Source organism: Macrobrachium nipponense, chromosome 30 (genome assembly GCF_015104395.2).
Source record: "Macrobrachium nipponense isolate FS-2020 chromosome 30, ASM1510439v2, whole genome shotgun sequence".
Taxonomy (NCBI): Eukaryota; Metazoa; Arthropoda; class Malacostraca; order Decapoda; family Palaemonidae; genus Macrobrachium; species Macrobrachium nipponense.
Window position 1 is genome coordinate 38,966,513 of NC_087218.1, and position 20,150 is coordinate 38,986,662.

A 20,150-nucleotide genomic window follows, 5' to 3' on the forward strand; every position below is an offset into this window, starting at 1 on the left:
TGAACTCGTGTACGTCTTTCCACAAAGAAAAGGGAAAGCAAGTCATATTAGCAGGACGCTTTTGAGCGCGGACGTCCTAGCTTTGTTGCTGTGAGAATAAGAAGGCGTTCCCTCGCCCCGCGTATTCTCACACGATCAACCCTTCACCTGAGACTGCTTCGTGCAGTCGGTTTTCTCTCCGAGATGTCTAATGCTCTTCCCTGAAGGCAGTTTCGCTTGCATTGACGCCTGTCAGGAGCGTGACGCTTTTTTTTTGACGCTCGGCTGGATGGACGCCAGGCGCGCGCGGGTGCACGCCAAGCGCGCACCAGTAGACGCCGAGGCCGAGCCGCCGAGCGCACGCCAGTGGACGCCGAGCGTGCTCGCTGCTCGCCAGTGGACGCCGAGCGTGCTCGCTGCTCGCCAGTGGACGCCGAGCGCGCGCGCCAGCGCACGCCAGGTGTGTCGCCTGGCTGAACGTTTCTGTTGAAGTCTTCAAGCTGATTTGGGCCTAAAGATTTTTTACCTAACTTCGGTGATCCCTTCTACATCGCCTGCGAAGAATGTGAAGTAAGCAGTGCTTCGGAGGAAGCTTAAAGTGAAAGGCAACTTCGTTTTCGAAACCCAGTAAGACCACGGGTTTCGTGAATTATAGAGGTCTCTGTCAGTAATATTGCTTTTCGTAAAGTCCAGGATTGGATGGAGTTATGGAAAGCTCAAGGAAAGATCTCTTTTGCTCTACCGCAGTCAAGACTTTGCGGTAAGGCAGCTATGGGTTATGTAAAAGCTCGACGTCCTGCACGTCAGGACTCTCGGCAACGTTCAGTAGGATTCTTGCAATGGCACTCATCAAAAGGAGGAAAGCGCAAGACAGGACTTCCTTTGCCATACTGCCAATAAATTTTGATACGGGAGAGGAAGCTGGTTGGAGAGTTTCTTCCTCTTCCCAGGATAATTTTGCAAGCTTTTTAGCCCATCTGAAAGGGCTTTTCAGATGATAGATTTTGTTAGTTCCTAGTCGGGACTACGCTGCCGAATTGAACATCGTCGTTCTACCTGTCGTAAGCCGTCTCTTAACAGGATTCTTGCCCCTTCCTCGTTTGAGACGGGAATCGAAAATAAAATGCTCGACTTCCTGGATTACGTTTTGTCAATTCAGTGAATTTCCCCCATTGACAATATACTATCGTTTTGTCAAGTAAGTGGGTATCCCCTCATTGACAAATTATCTCTTTGTCCCGTTAATGGGTTAGTTCTCATTGACAAACTTCTCATTAACTTTATATTGCGTAAGCGGATAAGCTCTTATTGACAAGATTCGGAAGAGCTCTCATTCATCATTCGCAGACTCGTACAAGAAATAGACTTGTAGACTACGTCAATGAACGCTTATGTCCAATAACATAAGAAGCTTGAGCTGTCCGCTTCAATTCTCTTGAGTTTTGTTTATGAAACTTGCCTGTCAGATATGTATGTAGCTGTATTTCCAAATTCAGCTATAGTATATATGTCTGCCAGGTAAGTATGAAAAAACTTTATTGCAATATAATATCATATTTTGCCTTGCGTTATTTTACTACTGGTTGGTTCAAGTCATATACGCTTGCTGTAGTTACCTCTTCGGATGGCAACCGAGAGGTCTATTGTCTATTATTTTAAGGACATTTAATCGTTACTCCCTGCAGCCTTCCAGGAGTTTCCGATTTATCTTTTACCGTTGTATGGTAGTGTTATGACGACACGAACGCATCTATATATTTAGCGTTTTCTGTTTCGCTTAAATATACCAGCTTGAGAGTCTCTTTATGCTAAAAATTACGGACCTATATTTTTTCTTCGTAGAATAGGGTAGCTGGCAACCTAGGCATAAAGTTAAGAGACGACGATCGTAAGCTGCTGCTGTCACTGTCCTCTCCGCCAGTCCAAACGAGGCAGTACCAGCTCGTTCGCTGTCATGCGCGGTAGGTTACGTCTCTCTCTCCTGCGGGATTGACTGACTAACCGTATCTCTGTGCTGGCAGTTACGTCTCTCTCTCTCCCTGCGGATTGACTGACTAACTGTATCTGCCCTACAATCACGGACTTTAGCCTAAGATTGAGGGGATTTCTTACATGAATGAATAAACATTGCATTCGTTTTGCCTTACTATGTTCTCAGAGATATCTCTTACTCCTTTCGGTGCTCGTTACCGCACGGTATAGGACTACGAGTCTACCGCAACATTTCACTATTATATGCTCTCCTGCTTAGGCAAAGCGCAGCCTTTTTAGGGAAGTAAACATACTGTGTGAGGGAATGGATGAGCTTGCTGGGGACCATTTCCTTCCTAAAGAAGTTTGTTTTCCCTGAATAGACTGCAATTCAGACCTCTACAGTTTTTTCCTACCGGGAAACTGAAATTTTTATTAAAGATCTAGGAATGATTCTGAACATCTCTCGGTGCGTTAAGTATCACTTGAGGTGATAGAAAGAAGGTGCCGGACATCTGGAGAGGGTTTCAGATGTCCTGGATCATAATCTGAAAGAAGTGGAAGCAATTCTGTCGTCCCTCCAGTCCTGGAAACGAGTTTTTGGAACCAGTGGTCCATATCAACTCTGATCTTCCACAGCTCTCTCATATCTTAGGAAGTATCTTCTCTCGGTCCCTGTTCGGGTTTACGAGAAAGAGCCTATTATAACAACAAGGCTGAATATAACGATCCTCTAGAGGTTCGTTACAGGATTGCAAAAGTCTGTACGAATCGTCTCGATCGACGGCAGCAACTACTGACTTCCGAGTGGAATCTTTCTTTAGAAGTATGTTGAGAGTTATGGAGACTTTAGGGACGTCCTTTCATACATCTCTTCGCTATGATATTGAACAGGGATGGATGTTTAGTCTCTTTTCCCCTTTTTCAAACGTTTAGGAAATGTAATAAGATGATTTATACCATCACAGGGAGCGACAATGACGCTAATCGCCCCATGTTGGCCTTCAAGATCCTAGATTCACAGAGGTCACGTCCTTCCAAGGACCTTTTCCGAGAGAGTCGGTCTACTTTAACACGAAAGGTACCTATAACCTCTCCGCTCTGAGTCTGAACTACGTTCAGACTATCGAGATGTTGACAGCATAAGATTGCCGTCTTCCCTTTCCGTTTGAAGAATGGGATAAGCTGGCAGTCACAACTATTAAAGAATACGCAAATATGTTGTTGACGGCCTTTGGGCTCAGAGATTTGCTTCTGTCAAACAACAAAGCCCTTCACGATCTTTGAGTTCTGTGGAATCTCGAAACTCACTCACCATCTACTTTTTGTCTCACCTGTTTTCTCGGAGTCAGACACTCGTGCGAGATCAGGAGACACATAGTAGCCCTGAGTTTCTTGTTGACGAAGTCGGTTGCGTTTACACACCCCCGATGATCGTTTAACATGAGACCAGGTTGGACTGTCAGGCATTCGTCCTTCGGGACTGAATCGCCTTTTTGCTCCTCGCTCCTTTCTCCTGGCACCAGAAGCTCGAGTCAGGAGTGGCTCAGGAGTTGATTCGCTAACGACGTTGGGTTGCGTTCATACCCCAAGGTTTGCTTAGCTTGAATCGCCCAGGCAGTCCAGACACTCATCCTTCAGTGAAGAATAGTGCCTTATGGTCTTCAGGGTACAGCCTTGCTGTCCTTGATTCGTCTGACTGGTCAACTGGTCGGTCACCTGACTTTAGTACAGACTGACTGACTGTGCATGTCCAGATCGAAGCTTTCAATATGGAACTTAGACATAGTCTGAAGTTCTTGATGTCAAAGCATTCGAACATCTCCTACCTGTTAACTTCTTGCACGTGATCAGAAAGACCTTTTTCTAACCACCCTAGATACGACAAAAAGAGGGTTAGTGAGGTTTTCAGCCATTGTCAGAAGTTTTGGCATTAGAGAAACACAAGGCGGTGCGTTCTCTAAGCCTTCCGTTGTGGCCTAAGAATGGAAACCCGTCTTGTTCTTGGGCCAGGAGCTTGGAATCAAGGATGGCACAAGTTATTGGGCAGGAGCCAGAGAGAGTCCTGTGCCCTGTCAGGTCTCTCAAGTTTTATCTACATAAAACTCAAGAAAGTCGAAGTCGTACGGACAATCTGCAGTGTTCCGAAAAGACCAGACTTGCCCATATCGAAGAACACCCTGGCTTTATTGTTAAGGAGTTCTTTCAAAAAAGCTCCTTCATTGTGTTGGCACAAAGATTTGAAATCTTTTGATTTGAATGCTCACGAGGTGAGGGCGCGGCCTCGGAAGCATTTCAACAGAGCATGGCACTCAGCAACATCCTGAGTACCATGTTTTAGCGAAGCAACTCTGTGTTCAATTCACACTCCCTGCGAGATGTGAAGATGGCATATGAGATCTGCTGCTCGCTAGGGCCATACGTGTCTGCAGACACAATCTTGGGGGCAAGTAGTACCACTCATCCTATCCTGTAGAAAATGGTTAGGAAGAGCTCTTAATTTAGTAGTTGAGTCGCCGACAACGGTGACTTCTTAACTCTTAAGCCTTAGTTAACACACCTTAACTTTGGCTAGGTTGGTCAGGTGGTGATATATATTTTTATATATATATTTATTTTACTTCTTAGCCCTCATGGTATGGTCAATATGGTCTAGTCACGTCGTGGTCTCGCCCCTGTTGACAGATCATCTGGAGTGCACCAGCTATATAGGTCTCTACCTCGCTGGCAACTCTAGTAGCACAAGCAGACTTACGTGGCAATAACCACGAAGCCAGCAATGCTAACAGGTGGAACCAAGATGTAAATCATCTGCATGCATTTGTTTCCCAAAATCCTTCTATTCTGTCCCTTCCCACCTCCAACGGTGGGATTCAGCTATATATATCTGACAGGTAAGTTTCATGAACAAAATGATATTGTTATGATACAATAAAGTTTGTTCATACTTACCTGGCAGATATATATAATTAAGTACCCACCCACCTCCCCTCAGGGGACAGTGGAAATAAAAATTATGAATAGAAAATGGGAATGGTTCCTGATACCCGCCTCCCAGCGGCGGGAATGGGGTACGAACCAACCTGGCACGACCACTGTGTGTGCCGGAAGTTTTTGAATTTCTGTCGGACTTCAGAAAATACAGCTATATATATATCTGCCAGGTAAGTATGAACAAACTTTATTGTATCATAACAATATCATATTTCACGATATAAATAATTAGAGTAAGATCAGAATAAGGGTATGTGATGTACGAATGGGTAAAGTTTACACAATTGTATAAGTATTGCTATTAATATAAAATTATTTCAACAGACACTGATGTACCCTTAACTGAGGATTGGGATCTACAAGGATTTGAACCTTTGCAGAAAATGCTTAGTAAATACAAGTAAGTTATCGATGCACGTTGGAATGCCTGTTATTTAACTTTTTTCCATTACCTAGCTATGTATATGATTTGTTGTGTTCTGTATTAAAAAATTACTTAAATTTCAATTCATGTTGTGAACCCCTTTCTGTTTTGTGACTTTCTCATTGTGAGTGTGGCACTGCATGTTTAGTAACTGTAATGTTCATAGTTTATTGCCTATTTCTGTAAAGGTATTTGTTGTCATTGTTAGATTAAACTGGTCTTATGTCATCATGGGCTCTTTTTCTTCTGAGCAACCTTTCCAGTTGTACTGATTAATATAGAACATGATTAAGGAAGTATGGTAAAAAGATAGGTTATAACCTGCATCTTATCAGGTGTTGTTCTCCTTTTTAGATACCGTGAAGGGCTTTCAAAACCAAGTCCAGAGGAATACAATCTTATCAGAGCTTCCAGACTTACTGACATAGCCAAATGGTTTGCAGAGCAAAGTATAGATGGAAATTGTGTTATTAAAGTAAGTAACCTACTCTCCAGTAGCTCGTAAATGTGTAGCTGTATATATACTGGACTTATTTGTTAGTTAGTCTTGTTTATGGATAAACTATAAACTTGAAAGTAAAAGTGTAAGTTGAAGTGGTTATTCAGTTTTACAGGAAAATCTCTGCCTCAGGGCACTACTAGAGTGCAGAAGATACATCACTTTTCCCTTGACCTCCTAAGCATGCCAGGAACACCTTATTCAGTTTTTATTATTGTTACTATTATGTACATGTTTGAAAATTACAAATTAAACTTTAGAATCTTTGAAATCAGCTGATTTTACAAGATTATAAGATCCTGATGGTAGATTATCTGGTAAATAATAGTTCCATCGTAGGATTTGGCTTCTTTGTTTCAAGAGCACTATAGAAAGAGGTGATTATTATGTTCAGGTTTTGTTAGGTATAAAATGTCGTATTGTTTTTGTAAAGGCTTTCTGAGAAGAAATTCTTTCATTTTTAGGCAAATAAAACTCTGCTTACTCTTACAGATTCGCGAAGGTAGTGATAACTCGTCATCTGGTGGTATAAGGTTTGAACCTATGCAGCACACGAGTCCTCCAGTGGATGAAGTACGAGCTTTAGAGCAACTGTCCTTGCAGCCCAAACCTCAGGTGAGATTTATGCTGTAAATCTTGTGGGGTTTTATAATATACTGTAGAATGTCTCAACATGTTTCTTCTTTTGACTGAATTGTTGCTTAATGAGAATTATAATTTATTAGTCACATAAGTTTTTCTTATGTTCCATTCTCAATGGATATACTTTCTGTAATGTTATAATAGCTTTAATGCAGAAATTTTTAGAAGCAAGTTCAGAGAATGCTTGTAAACTAATTTAAGAAACTAAGACAATTTTATAGAAGGTCTGACTAGTAAGGAAAGAAATTACACTTTATATTGTTCTAATAGCCATTGTTGATGAGTTGTATGAAATAAAATGACAAGATAAGAGAAGAACTAGATGGACATGTTGATATGGAGACAGTCAAGGTAATCCCAGTTTCCATACCTTAGGAAAAACAGTCTGGAAAAAAAGGAAAAATGGGGATCTTGAAGCCTCAGGGGTCACTGGAACGTGCCAGAGAAACACGAGATCAGCAACAAGATCAAGCAGAGCCAGCTGACAAATCACCATTGACACCTGAAGCCAAGGACTCAAGAGAGCAAGGTAAGCATTTACATTAGGGTGTGTCAATTTTGGGGGTTAAAAAGGAAAAATAAGATTCTTTCATTTTGGTAGTAATTTATTGTTGTCTTTTGACATACAGAACAATATTCTGGTATGAAAAGTAATTTCAAATCCCTCTTACCTATATCAAAATGAGTTTCAAATTTGCATATATACTGAGGATTCTTAACAAAATTGGTATTCACTAGCATTGTACTATTTCAAGCCTCATATATTCTATAATGTACAACAGTATACTACTTGAAAGTGGCCAAAGTCTTCATGTCCTTACTGTTGTTTCTTTCCAGCAGTTGCCAGCTTGCTACTTGTGCTTTAATGTAACCTTCTCATTTTTTGTGACTGTAAACATGGCTTGTGGCTTCGGTGACCATTGTAACACATTTTTCAACACTGTGTGTGTGAAGACCACTTTGGTACTTGCATTGGTGTGTCTTTGAAGTTCTTTAAATCTTTACTAGTTAAGGATGTTGTCAATGGTGGTTCCAAGACTTCAGAATTCAAATCAAGCAAGTCTGACAGTTTTATGGCATTGACATATAACTGGGCAACTATTCTTTGAGTATATGAGCAGTCTCCCAACTGGTCATTGTCCAATGGAGTACCTGTAATTCTTAGGATGATTTCTATAGCTTCAGCTATGGCTTGCTACATTGCTTCTGATCGAGCATACCAGGTGGAGCTCCTCACTACAGATAATACAATGTCTCTCACCAACTTGCTTTGTGTTCTTACAAGCTTCAACTGAAACAACAGGTGACTGGGACCATCTACCCACTTAGAATTGAGCCACATTAAACAAGTTGGGAAGATAAACACCAATAATATATAATTAACCTCAAATTCTTCAGTGCTTGTATCTTCAATTCGTGTTTAGAAATCCAGATCCTGCAGAAGCGTAGAGCTGTAGTTAACCAACGGCTGTGACTGACAGATCCAATCTCCAACAGAGCCAGTGACTGAGGTACTTTTCCTGATCTTATTGTTTGAGCAATATGATAAGCATGGGACTGATCTGTGCTGAAGTCTTTGACAACTTCTTTAGGTAACAATGGAATGGGAGGACCTACATCAACCTTCGGAAATTTTTAATTTATTTGTAAATGTGTTACGTCATCCTGCATGTTGCCGAGGGGATCTGACCACTTATTATGGCTTTTTGTAGGACCATCAAGTTCCCGAATGAGGTGACGAAGAGGCAGCTCACTTATAGCCATACAAGACTTCTTACAAGTTTTTTCTCTAAATAATTAATTACATTTCCGTTCCAGCCAGTTTTCACTGAAGTTTAATCTCCACCTATAGCCTGCAGTGAATTTTCAAGTCCTCTCTCTTGAAGCCATCATAATATGTTATCAGCTATTATCTCTGCAAGTTTCCTCCCTTCCACTTCAGCTTCAGGTGTAGAGCAAAACAAAAACCAACCACCAGGCTCAGAACAGACAGTGTAGTGTTCTTTGATTAGACTTGGAAATTTGCTGATTATTCCCTCTACTTCTAGCAGAACTTTGGTTTCATTCATTTTTCCATCAAACAAAAGGCAGGAGTGTCCGCCTTCCTTTAATTCTTTTTCTTACTGATCAGATATCTCATTCATTATTTTTTGTTCTGCTCTTCTAATGTTATTATAATCTATAACCAAGGATAAATACCTTTGACAGATGAGGCCTGCATCTGTCCAAGCGGCGATAGCAATTTCCACAGCCTCATGGAGTCCAGTGTGGTGTCGAATACTAGCGATTGCAATGTTTGAAATGTCTCTTGCGTTGTATTTTCCTTTCTTTGGCAAAGCTTCAGAAGTTACTTAAGAACTATCATCTGATGATACTTCATCTTCTTTAGAAGAACCCTCAAACAACTGATAAACATCATGGCAGTGCTTGTCTTCTCGTCGCATGACTTCTTCATTCTTTTATTCCTTTCTTTTCTTCCCTCTGTCTGACAAGTTCCTTCCTTCTGCCTTTGTCCTCTGTGACCTCATAAAATCTAGCTCTAAAACAGGCATCTTTTCATAAGGGCAACAGCAATCAATGTGGAAATGATTTTCTCTCCTACAAGAGGGAGAACAATCTGTTTTTGAACACAAAACCATGAAACATTTGCAGCTCAAAATATCAAAAGTGTATCAAGTGAGTGTATAACGACATTTTTCCTTGCCAAGTTTCCTTTACAAATTGATACCTGAACCACTTTTTACCACAGTCCCTTAAGTTTTAGCCCAACTGTTCGACACTGAATGATCCCTGGGGGATTTGAATAGTGCATCAGCTATTGTCCATTGGTGCAGAAGATTGGGTATGATGTCATTGATGAGTTCCTTATCCGTATAGTTCCTTCTGTCCATGGAATTTTGTTCTCGAAGGAGTAACCCAAATAATAATGAAACTTTAGGATAAAATTGAAGTAGGATAGGGTTATTTTAATTTACTTTTGCTTACATATCTCACATTTAGGTGTAAAAAGGCACTATAATTTCACTACCAAATTTGATTTTTTGCAAGTTAAGAAAATTGGCACACCCTAATTTACATGTGCATGATTCAAAAAGTTGTTATTAATAGTAGATTTCATTGTTCATTTACAGTCATCTATCTTTGTTCTTATGAATGATCCTGTGGATGGGCACTTGAAAAATATAATGTTGAATGTAGAGTTGAACATTAGGCAAGTGGTCAGTTATCATTTACATGTCTTATCAGAATAGGTCTTGAGCAGTCAGCTAAGAACTCTACTCTTCAAAAGTATTCTTTGCACTATATGTGCGCACATGCACAATTGTAGGCTTGATATAGCTATAAATGTGGCCAATTTTGTCATTTATTACATAAAATGAATCATAACTATGAACAAAATCATTTAAAGTGTTAAAAAATGGACTATTCAAGGCAAGGCACAAAAGTGTGAATAATTTGTGTGCTTTATTATTTTTAGTGAATGATTAACCAGATTTCTGGGATAACATTGTAGACTACTACCAATGGGTAAAATATATTGGGAGTAAGCAAACTTAGAGAAGTAGGACAGACAGGCTGAGGTCAGAGGGTTATGGATGTAAATTTTATGGGAAGTAATGTAGCTGAGGACTGAAGGGTTTCTGTCACAAACTGAAATATGGGTCACATTTTACTAGTGATAGCTGGAGAAGGCATTAAGTTAATGTTAACATTGACATCTGTGTTATAGAACCTCTTGAATTATAATCAAAGATTTGGAAACCATAGTGCCAGCTCTTACCCACAAAGGACCAAATATTTAATGAATTCACATACTAATATTACATTAATTTTCCATCCAACAATAGAAGTCCCACCACCCTGGGCTTTGAAAAGAGTAAAAATATGTACTGCTCTATAATATCTTTTAAAATGAAATGCGGCAAGCACAGAGATGTACCGCCATCATGCGTTAAAACATCAGAAGAAAAGGAGATCAATTATGATCTATACAGATGGATAAAAAAACAACACTGGAGTAGGAGCTTCAGGATTCTCAAAAGATAAATTAGTCAAAATAAGTCTTCCCCCAATATCATCAGTATGCACTGCAGAATTCAGCCATACAAATAGTACTAGACATAATATCTTAGAAGAGAGCAATTTCCAATAAAATTTTCAGTGACTCACAAAGTGCTGTTGATGCTATAAACAAGTACAAGTCTCCAATTCACCTAGTACAAGAAATCCAAATAAAAATACATCAACTTATTCAGTCAGGACTATTCATAAAAATATGTTGGATTCCAGCAGGTGGGAATTGAAGGAAATGAAAAAGCAGATACAGCTGCCAAATTAGCTTGCACTATTCCATCAGCAATGACACATGCCCCAGTATCAGACTGGATAACCTTTATTAAGCCTTTAATATATCAAGACTGGCCAACAAATTGGACATCAGTGCCAACTAAAAACAAACTGAGAAATATAAAAAGTGAAGTTAATTCATGGATGTCATCATCTCAAAAAGAAAGAGCTGAAGTTGTGTTAACAAGACTATGTATAGCCCATACAACAATTATTAGTTGATTGTCCAATTTGGAACCATTAAAGAGCATATAATTTTGAAACCCAACATTAAAAGGCATTCTTGCTGAAGGCAAAGATTTCTTATTTAGTAGATTCATCATGTTCCTAAGTAAAACTGGTTTCCTAAATATAAATAGTCTTATTTTTTTTCCACAATTAATTCCTGAAAACCATCCCTAGAAGAGCCGTTATTAGGCTCAGAGGTCTGGATAAACTAATCCTTTATAATATAATAACAATAATATGGTATATGATAGTTGTTACTCATTAATTATTAACTCATGCAATAATTATAGATGGTACCAATCAGATAATTGTTATTGAAAAACTTTTGCTGAGGTTTCCTTGAAATATTTCTTAGCAAAAGGCAGAACCAATGCTGCAGTGGCCAATGGTACCCTTCAAATATTTTCTGCAGTGCATCATGAAAGGCACTTTGCTTCAGCTACCACCCTATAGGTGGTAGGTGGTAGATTTATTTTATCATTGCCTGTTGAGCTTTGTTCTTTTTGTTATTTATTGCTCTTAAGTGATTACAATATTTATGGACATTCTGTAATTTTCATTGAGGATTTTATTCAGGTTAACATTGGTTATATATTTTTCAGGAAGTGGCATGATAATCAAAGTAGTAGGGCCTGTCAACCAGTTACAAAATCCTGCCACAGTTCAGTCACAACCATCAATGGGACCTGGTCCTAATCAATCCCGTCCTCGAACCCGCACCAATGTTGCTCTTCAAGCTATCATGAAGAGAAACTCTGCTATGCAGGAAGCCAAGCAGGTATGGATTACAGTTCATAATGTTTACATTGTAGTTTTACTTTGGTTCATCATCTGTGCAAGCGCTGAATGTGATATTCTGTATGAATAGTTTTTGTTGGATATTGAAGATTGATAGTATAAATATTTGTTTTGTATTGCTTTATGGTGTACAATATGTATTTGGCAGTACCTATTGTCTATCTAGGGATTTGAAAGTGAAACTAAACTTAATTCTCATTGGGTTGGATTTGCGTATATGTGTGTTGTGGACATCAGATTTATATTTAATTAGGAATATGTATTTATGTGAGGTTCATATGTCACGTTTTAATTATATATTACAGCTAACACAGGTTTATTAAACTTTTACACTGAAAATTGTGCTAACCTTTAAAGTTTTGTTTGTATAAGTCTGATTTTGTATATTTGTAGGGGATTTATTATTATTATTTTGTAAATTTGATCTATTTCAAATTATTGAAATGTATCATGCACATACATCTCAGTTTTGGATTTTTAACCCTTAATGGACTGATTGCTCCTCGGGAGTAGTAGTAACAGGTTTGGGGTGGTGGACGGATTGATCCTGTAGATAAACAATATTACGTGGCATCGATATGGATGGAATCAGGCAGGAAAGAGGTGCCAAATATTCTATAGCCCATAAATACACTAATGGCAAATTTTACATGTGTTAATATCAAGAGTCAGGTGTCTCAAGACATTATTTCTGCTTTTGACTTGAAGGAGAATGTAATGCGTTTTTGTCTCACAACATTTTTTTGTAAATTTGCTCATAAATACACCAAGGGGTTGCTGTTGGTTTTTGGTCTTGTCTTTTATGATAGTATATCAGTCGTAAATGTAATTTTGCAAAAAAAAGTGAAAAGAAATATTAGAAAAAACATATACAAATAAAAAAAGTTGCTGAATCTTCGTTCTCGGTACATTGACCTTAATCTTTTTCAACAAATATGCTAAGACTTTATTACTGATTTTATTTCTTATCTGTTTTTATATTGTGTGAGCTATAATTGTAATTTTACAAAATAAAATAAAATAAAATTGTTACAAAAAATATATACAAGTTGGTAAAATCTATGATTTTGTACATGAACTTCCCTGCCAGATATATACTTAGCTTAGGTCTCTGACGTCACGACAGAAAATTCAAAACTCGCGGCACACGCTACAGGTAGGTCAGGTGATCTACCTTACCCGCCGCTGGGAGGCGGGTGTAAGAACCAGTCCTCCTTTCTTGTCAGATTATTTTCTGTCGCCGGCTGGACAACACCTGTTGTTCAGTCCTTACGATAGTTAAAATTCGTTCTCGTTGCCGACGATTTGGATTTTGGTGAAGTACCCTTTGTTTGTTGGCTTGGCATACGCTTTTTGGACTGTTTTTTGGATTTTTCTTTTGGATTTCTCTTACATATCTATAATCATGGATGATTCTGAAGTTAAGAAACCTAGTTTATTTAGGGTTTGTTCAGAGAAGGAATGTAAAGTTAGGCTTCCTAAAGCTGCATTAGATCCTCACTCGGTATGTGCGTCGTGTAGAGGGAATGAATGCTCTTTTATTAACCCTTGCAAAGAGTGTGAGAATTTGGATGAGGATGGTTGGAAGGCTCTCTCTTCTTATGTGAGAAAGTTAGAGAAGGATAGGGTGCGCAAGGCTTCTTCAAAGAGTTCTAGTAGATCGAGGGTGAGTGAAGTTGACGCTGAGAATCCTGTAGTAGAAGTAGTTCCTTCTCCAGTTTCAGCCCCTGCGCCCAGCTTTGAACCCGAAGATTCGTTTTCGGAGTTGCTTCTGGAGAGCCTCAATCAGGAGTAAAGAGAGCCTCGCTCGCTCTCGACAAGGTAAGAGTGATGATAGTGCAAGTGATCAGTGCAGTGCCCCTAGTGCAGTGGAGGGTGCGTCTGACCGGCTCACTAACGCTTCCAGGCCTAGACCTCTTCCAGACTCCCCAGTGGAGGAGGGAAAGTCGAAAGCCGCAGGAAGTTAGGGAGAACCCCCACCGGTCAGGCGTCCCCTCGCAGTTCCTGTTGCTCGTTCCCAGGCTGCCTTGGATCGAACCAAGAAGGAGTTATTGCGCCAGTGCTTCTCGTCATCTTCGTCGCCTTCTCCTCAGCGTAGATGGAGCGCATCGGAGTCGTCTCGCCCTCTCAAGAGGCCCTGGAAGGATCCTTGCGCCCTTCCTTCCAGCCCCGAATCCTTCGCGGAAGAGCCAGAAGTGGAACGCAAGAGAACCAAGATTTTCGTCCGGTTACGCTTCTCCTGTTCGCTCTCGGACTTCGTCCCCTGTAGAGGAGTTTAAGAGATCTCCTGCGCGTATCCTGGCGGGTCTGCAGGCGCAGATTGCGGCTTTAGCGGAGTCTATTGCCGGGACTTCTCATCGTCGGAAGGACGCCTCACTTCCGGTGAAGAAGTCTAAGAACGTTCCTTCGGCTAAATCTCCTTTGGCTAGAAAGCTTTTGAGCCTGTTAGTAGGAGGTCAGAAGTGCAGGCTGGAGCTCGGGATCTTTCTCCGAGTAGGCTCTCCTCTCTTCCCAGCAAGAGTTGTGAGCATGTAAGGCGTAAGGAGCCAGACAGGCTCTCTCCTCAGGATTTCCGCTCCTCTTCAGTTAGGCGTCAAGAGCTTGACAGACGTCAAGAGCCTCGTTTTCGTCAGGAGCGAAGGAAGAGTTCTTCGCCTGGTGGCCACTCTCCTTTTGACGGACGCTCGGAGCCTAGTAGGCGTCAAGAGCCTAGTAGGCGCCAAGAGCCTAGTAGGCGCCAAGAGCCTGGTAGGCGGCAACGGAAGTTTTTCTCCTCCGTTAGATCACTCCCGATTGGATAGGCGCTCAGAGCCTTGTAAGCGCCGCGCTTCTGACAGGGATTCATCTGTGGATGTTTTCTCTCCCCATGGCAGGCGTCAAGAGCCTGGCAGGCGTATTGAGGATGGCAGGCGCCAAGAGCCTAGCAGGCGCAGAGAGCCTGATAGGCGCTCTCCCTTATCCAGACGCTCTTCTGTGGAGTTAGAATCTGTTTCCGACAGACGGGCCTCCACTTGTAGGCGCTCTCCTAGTAGGCGCTCCCCAAGTAGGCGCTCTCCTAGCAGGCGCTCCCCAAGTAGGCTCTCTCCTGGGAGGCGCTCTCAAAGTAGGCGCTCTCCTAGTAGGTGCTCTCCAACTAGGCGCTCTCCTAGTAGGCTCTCTCCTGGGAGGCGCTCTCAAAGTAGGCGCTCCCCGTGTAAGCGCTCTCCCAGTGGTTTTTCTTCCAGTAGGCGCTCTCCGAACAGGCGCTCTCCAAGGATTAGCTCTCCTCCGGGCAGTAGAGCTTCTAGACGTCATTCTTCGGAAGAATTTGTTGCTGATTCGGAGGAAGATTTGCCCAAGGATGCTTCGGTTTCTTCGTATAAGAGACTTACAGACCTCCTCTTGCAAGATTTTGGGGAGTCTCTTTCGGCCGTTGCTCCTCCGTCTCCTCCGTCCTTATTTTCAACGACCAATACGGCTAAGAAGTCTTCAGTCGTTAAGATGAAGCCTGCAGTGTCTATGAAGAAGGCTATGAAGAACTTTGACGACTGGTTGCTTTCAAAAGAAGAGAAAGGCAAGACAGTTTTTTCTTTTCCCCCGTCCAAGCTGACGGGTAAGATGGGTTCTGGTACGAGTCAGGAGAGCCCTTGGGTCTAACTCTTCCCTCTTCTGCAGACTCGGACTTCTCTTCGTTGGTTGATTCCGCACGTCGCTCGGCGCTGAATTCTGCGAAGACGACGTGGGGTATGAGCGAGTTGGATCACCTTCTGAAGGGAATGTTCCGAGTCTTAGAAGTTTTTAACTTTCTTGACTGGACCCTTGGAGTGTTGGCTAAGAGGACTCAAGAGCAAGACACTCTTTCGCCTGAAGACCTCCACGCAGTTCTGTCTTGCATGGACAAGGCAGTGAGAGACGGTTCCGGGGAAATTGCTTCACTTTTTGGTGCAGGAGTGGTAAAGAAGAGGGCCGTTTTCTGCTCTTTTCTTACCAAGGCGGTTTCTCACGCACAGAGAGCTTCCTTGCTGTATTCACAGCTTTCCCCGCAACTCTTCCCCAAGAAGACTATTAATGATATCTCCAGCTCTTTATCAGCAAAAGCGACGCAGGATGTGCTAGCTCGCTCGGCTAGAATTCCTAAACCTTCGTTTCAGCAGAAGACAAAGAAAGAGGCTCAAGTAGGCAAGAACCCTTTCGAGGAGGACCTTCGTCTCGCTCTTCTTCCTCCAGAGGTTCGAGACCACCTAGAAGAGGAAGGACCTTCTCCCGGTCTATTAGGCCAAGAAGTAGTTCGGGTGTCCTCCAGACAACTGTGGGTGCCAGACTTCTGAACTTTGCAGATGTCTGGGCACGAAAGGGGGCGGACAACTGATCCCTCGCGATCATCAAGAGGGGATACCTCATTCCCTTTATCTCGAGACCACCCTTGACCACCACTCCAAGGGCACTGGTGGCCAAATACAAAGACCCACTAATGAATCAAGCCCTCGCTCTAGCGGTAGAGCTGATGTTAGAGAAAGAGGCAATAGAGATGGTTCAGGACCCTCTTTCAGCGGGGTTCTACAACCGTCTGTTCCTAGTTCCCAAGAACTCAGGAGGATGGAGACCGGTTCTGGACTTGAGCGCCCTGAATGTCTTTGTGAAGAAGAGGAAGTTCGCTATTGAGACGACGTCATCAGTCTTAGCAGCTCTTCGTCCCGGGGACTGGATGGTGTCGCTGGACCTTCAGGACGCTTACTTCCATGTACCGATCCATCCTTCTTCTCGCAAATATCTCAGATTCATGTGGGGAGGGAACGTTTTTCAGTTCAGGGCCCTATGCTTCGGCCTTTCCACGGCCCCCCAAGTATTCACAGGACTGATGAAGAACGTTGCCCAGTGGCTTCATCTCGAGGGAGTGAGGATTTATTTCCCTCTACTTGGACGATTGGCTTATCAGGGCCAAATCCAAGGAGAAATGTCTGGAGGACTTACGAGTGACGTTGGATCTAGCAGCTTCTCTGGGTTTGCTAGTGAATTTCGAGAAGTCACAGCTAATCCCCAGTCAAGAGCGTATCTATCTGGGGATTCTGATGGCTTCTCAGGTTTTTCGGGCGTATCCGTCCCCAGAGAGGATAACCCGAGGTTTGGAGAAGGTAGCAATCTTTCTAGAGAAAGATGTATGCACAGCGAGGGAGTGGATGAGTCTGTTGGGGACACTCTCCTCGCTGGAGCAATTCGTTTTCTCTAGGAAGGTTGCACCTCAGACCCCTACAGTTCTTCCTGACGAGGAACTGGGATCGGAAATCTCAAGGTCTGGACTTTGCGTTCAAGATTTCGCAAGAGATAAAGGAGGATCTACGTTGGTGGCTAGACCCTCTATTGTTCAAGGAAGGCCTTTCCTTGCAGGTTCGGAACCCCAACCTAGTGTTGTATGCAGACGCTTCGGACAAAGGTTGGGGAGCTACTCTCGGGTCGAGAGAAGTGTCAGGCACCTGGATGGGGGATCAGGTGTCCTGGCACATCAACAAGAAGGAGCTAATAGCGATTTGGTTAGCTCTCAAGACCTTCGAACCCCTCGTAAAAGGGAAATATGTTCAGATCAACTCCGACAACACTACAGCCCTGGCTTACATTCGGAAACAGGGGGGGACTCACTCTTTCTCCCTGTACGAGACAGCGAGATCGCTCCTCTTGTGGTCAGAGGAAAGGAACATAAGGCTTCTCACCAGGTTCGTACAGGGAGAAAGAAATGTCAGAGCGGATCTGCTAAGCAGAAGGAATCAAGTCCTTCCCTCAGAGTGGACTCTGCACGCGGACGTATGCCAGGAGCTGTGGAGGACGTGGGGCAGGCCCCATCTCGATCTATTTGCGACCTCCAGGAATGCGCGGATAGATCTATACTGCTCCCCTATTGCAGACCCAAGAGCAGTGGCAATAGATGCATTCCTGATGGATTGGAGGAATCTGGATCTTTACGCGTTCCCGCCTTTCAAGATTATAGGGGAAACGTTAAGGAAATTCGCAGCATCAGAGGGAGCAAGGATGACGTTGATAGCTCCGTTCTGGCCCGCCCACGACTGGTTCACAGAGGTACTGGAATGGCTGGTGGATGTCCCAAGATCCCTACCTCTAAGAGTCGATCTGCTCAAACAGCCCCACTTCGACAGGTTTCACAAAAACCTCCCCGCTCTCAGTCTGACTGGATTCAGACTATCAAGAGTCTCGTCAGAGCTAAGGGCTTTTCGGCAAAGTCTGCAAGGGCTATTGCCAATGCACGTAGACCTTCCACATCTAGAGTCTACCAGTCGAAGTGGGATGTTTTTCGACGCTGGTGCAAAGGACTCATAAAGTTTCCTCCTCCTCCAGTACCTTCTGTGACCTCAGATTGCAGATTTCCTTATCTTCCTGAGGGAAAAATGCGGGTTGGTTGTCTCCACCATCAAGGGATACAGGAGCATGCTTTCCTCAGTTTTTCGTCATAGAGGATTAAACATATCTGAGGACAAGGACCTCCATGATTTAATCAGATCGTTTGAAACGGTTAAAAGAACCTCCTCCTTAGTGCCTAGCTGGAATCTTGATGTCGTGCTGCTCTTCCTGAGGTCCTCAAGGTTCGAACCTCCCCATGCTGCTTCGTTCAGAGACCTTTCGATGAAGACTTTTTCTCTGTGCGTTAGCGTCAGCGAAGAGGGTCAGCGAGCTGCAGGCTCTAGAAGGTGAGGTAGGTTTCCAAGGAGGCTCCGCGGTTTGCTCTTTTCTTCCGGCTTTCCTAGCCAAGAATGAAAACCCTTCTTCGCCGTGGCCCAGGAGCTTCGAAATCAAAAGCTTATCCTCCTTAGTTGGGACAGAAGAGGAGAGATCTCTTTGCCCGGTGAGAAGCCTGAAATATTATCTTCAGAGGAAGAAAAGACTTGCTGCTAATGAGAGCAATCTCTGGTGCTCTGTAAGGGACCCCAGTAGGCCCTTATCTAAAAATGCACTCTCATTCTTTATCAGGAATATTATTAGAGAAGCACACACTTCTTGCAATCAGCAACAGTTTAACCTTCTGAAAGTCAAGGCGCACGAAGTACGGGCCATCGCGACGTCTTTGGCTTTCAAGAAGAATTTGTCATTACAAAACCTTATGAAGGCCACTTTTTGGAGGTGTGAATCAGTCTTCTCTAATCACTACCTAAGGGACGTATCGATTACGTATGATAAGTGTTTTGGGCTAGGCCCTTACGTATCGGCGGATTCAGTGCTGGGGCAGGGAGCTGAAACACATCCTTTTTAATCCTTTTTCCCTGTTAGTTTTAAGTTTGAGTTTTTGGTTGTACGAAGGAGGTTGCAGGAGGCAGCTCCTTCTTTCGTATACTAATGTTAGTATTTGGTTAGGTGATCGGTTGTGCTTGAGGCTCCTTGCAATTGGTAGTGATAGGCTCTGGCATGTAAGCGGGTTGATCCCCATTGACCAGATCCTGCTTGGATTCTGCCAAGTAAGTGGACTCAGTTCCCATTGGTAGACCCAAAGAGTTCTTCAGCCATAGGTCACGCCCTCGCTGAGACTCTTTAGGCAACGCAGACTAATAGACAGTAACTATCAAGTCTTCTGCCTAAATCAGGTAAGAACCAGAGGTTTATATTATGTATTCCTTTAACATGTGTTGTCCCTACTTTCTAAGTAAGTATGTGTCTCTTTCCCTCCACCAAGGGTGTCAATCAGCTAAGTATATATCTGGCAGGGAAGTTCATGTACAAAAATGATATTGTTAGTATACAATAAAGTTTTGTACATACTTACCTGGCAGATATATACGATTGATGGCCCGCCCAGCCTCCCCTCAGGAGACAGGTGGAAGAAAATAACCTGACAAGAAAGGGGGACTGGTTCTTACACCCGCCTCCCAGCGGCGGGTAAGGTAGATCACCTGACCTACCTGTAGCGTGTGCCGCGAGTTTTGAATTTTCTGTCGTGACGTCAGAGACCTAAGCTAAGTATATATCTGCCAGGTAAGTATGTACAAAACTTTATTGTATACTAACAATATCATTTTTTTTGTAAAAGAGGCCCCACAAGGGGTTGTAAATAGTTATTTTCAACTTCTGCTTTCCATTGATGTTTTTTTCGTAAATTTGCCAACCTCAAAGTTTTGCCGGCATGGGGTGCTGCATATCAATATATTATCCCGGGTCCTAAGGTTTAACCCTTGGTGCATGGACCCCCTAATATGAGTAGCAATAACAGGGTTTCGGTGGTGGATGGGCCCACTCATGGTGAGCATCAGCATTACACGCTATTGATTTTGGGGGATTGGGCAAGAGAGGGGT

The 20,150-nt window shown here is 42.8% G+C and overlaps 1 protein-coding gene across 4 annotated transcripts in view; it reads left to right on the forward strand.

Moving 5' to 3' along the window:
* The window catches only part of LOC135202459 (nonsense-mediated mRNA decay factor SMG7-like), a 148,711-nt gene that overhangs the window by 115,899 nt on the left and 12,662 nt on the right, over positions 1 to 20,150 (forward strand). For all 4 annotated transcript variants that reach the window (XM_064231858.1, XM_064231860.1, XM_064231859.1 and 1 more), the window contains 5 exons: positions 5,269 to 5,344; positions 5,723 to 5,843; positions 6,360 to 6,482; positions 6,885 to 7,038; positions 11,687 to 11,862. In XM_064231858.1, coding sequence (XP_064087928.1) covers positions 5,269 to 5,344; positions 5,723 to 5,843; positions 6,360 to 6,482; positions 6,885 to 7,038; positions 11,687 to 11,862 — 650 coding nt within the window. The remainder of the gene's footprint in view (positions 1 to 5,268; positions 5,345 to 5,722; positions 5,844 to 6,359; positions 6,483 to 6,884; positions 7,039 to 11,686; positions 11,863 to 20,150) is intronic.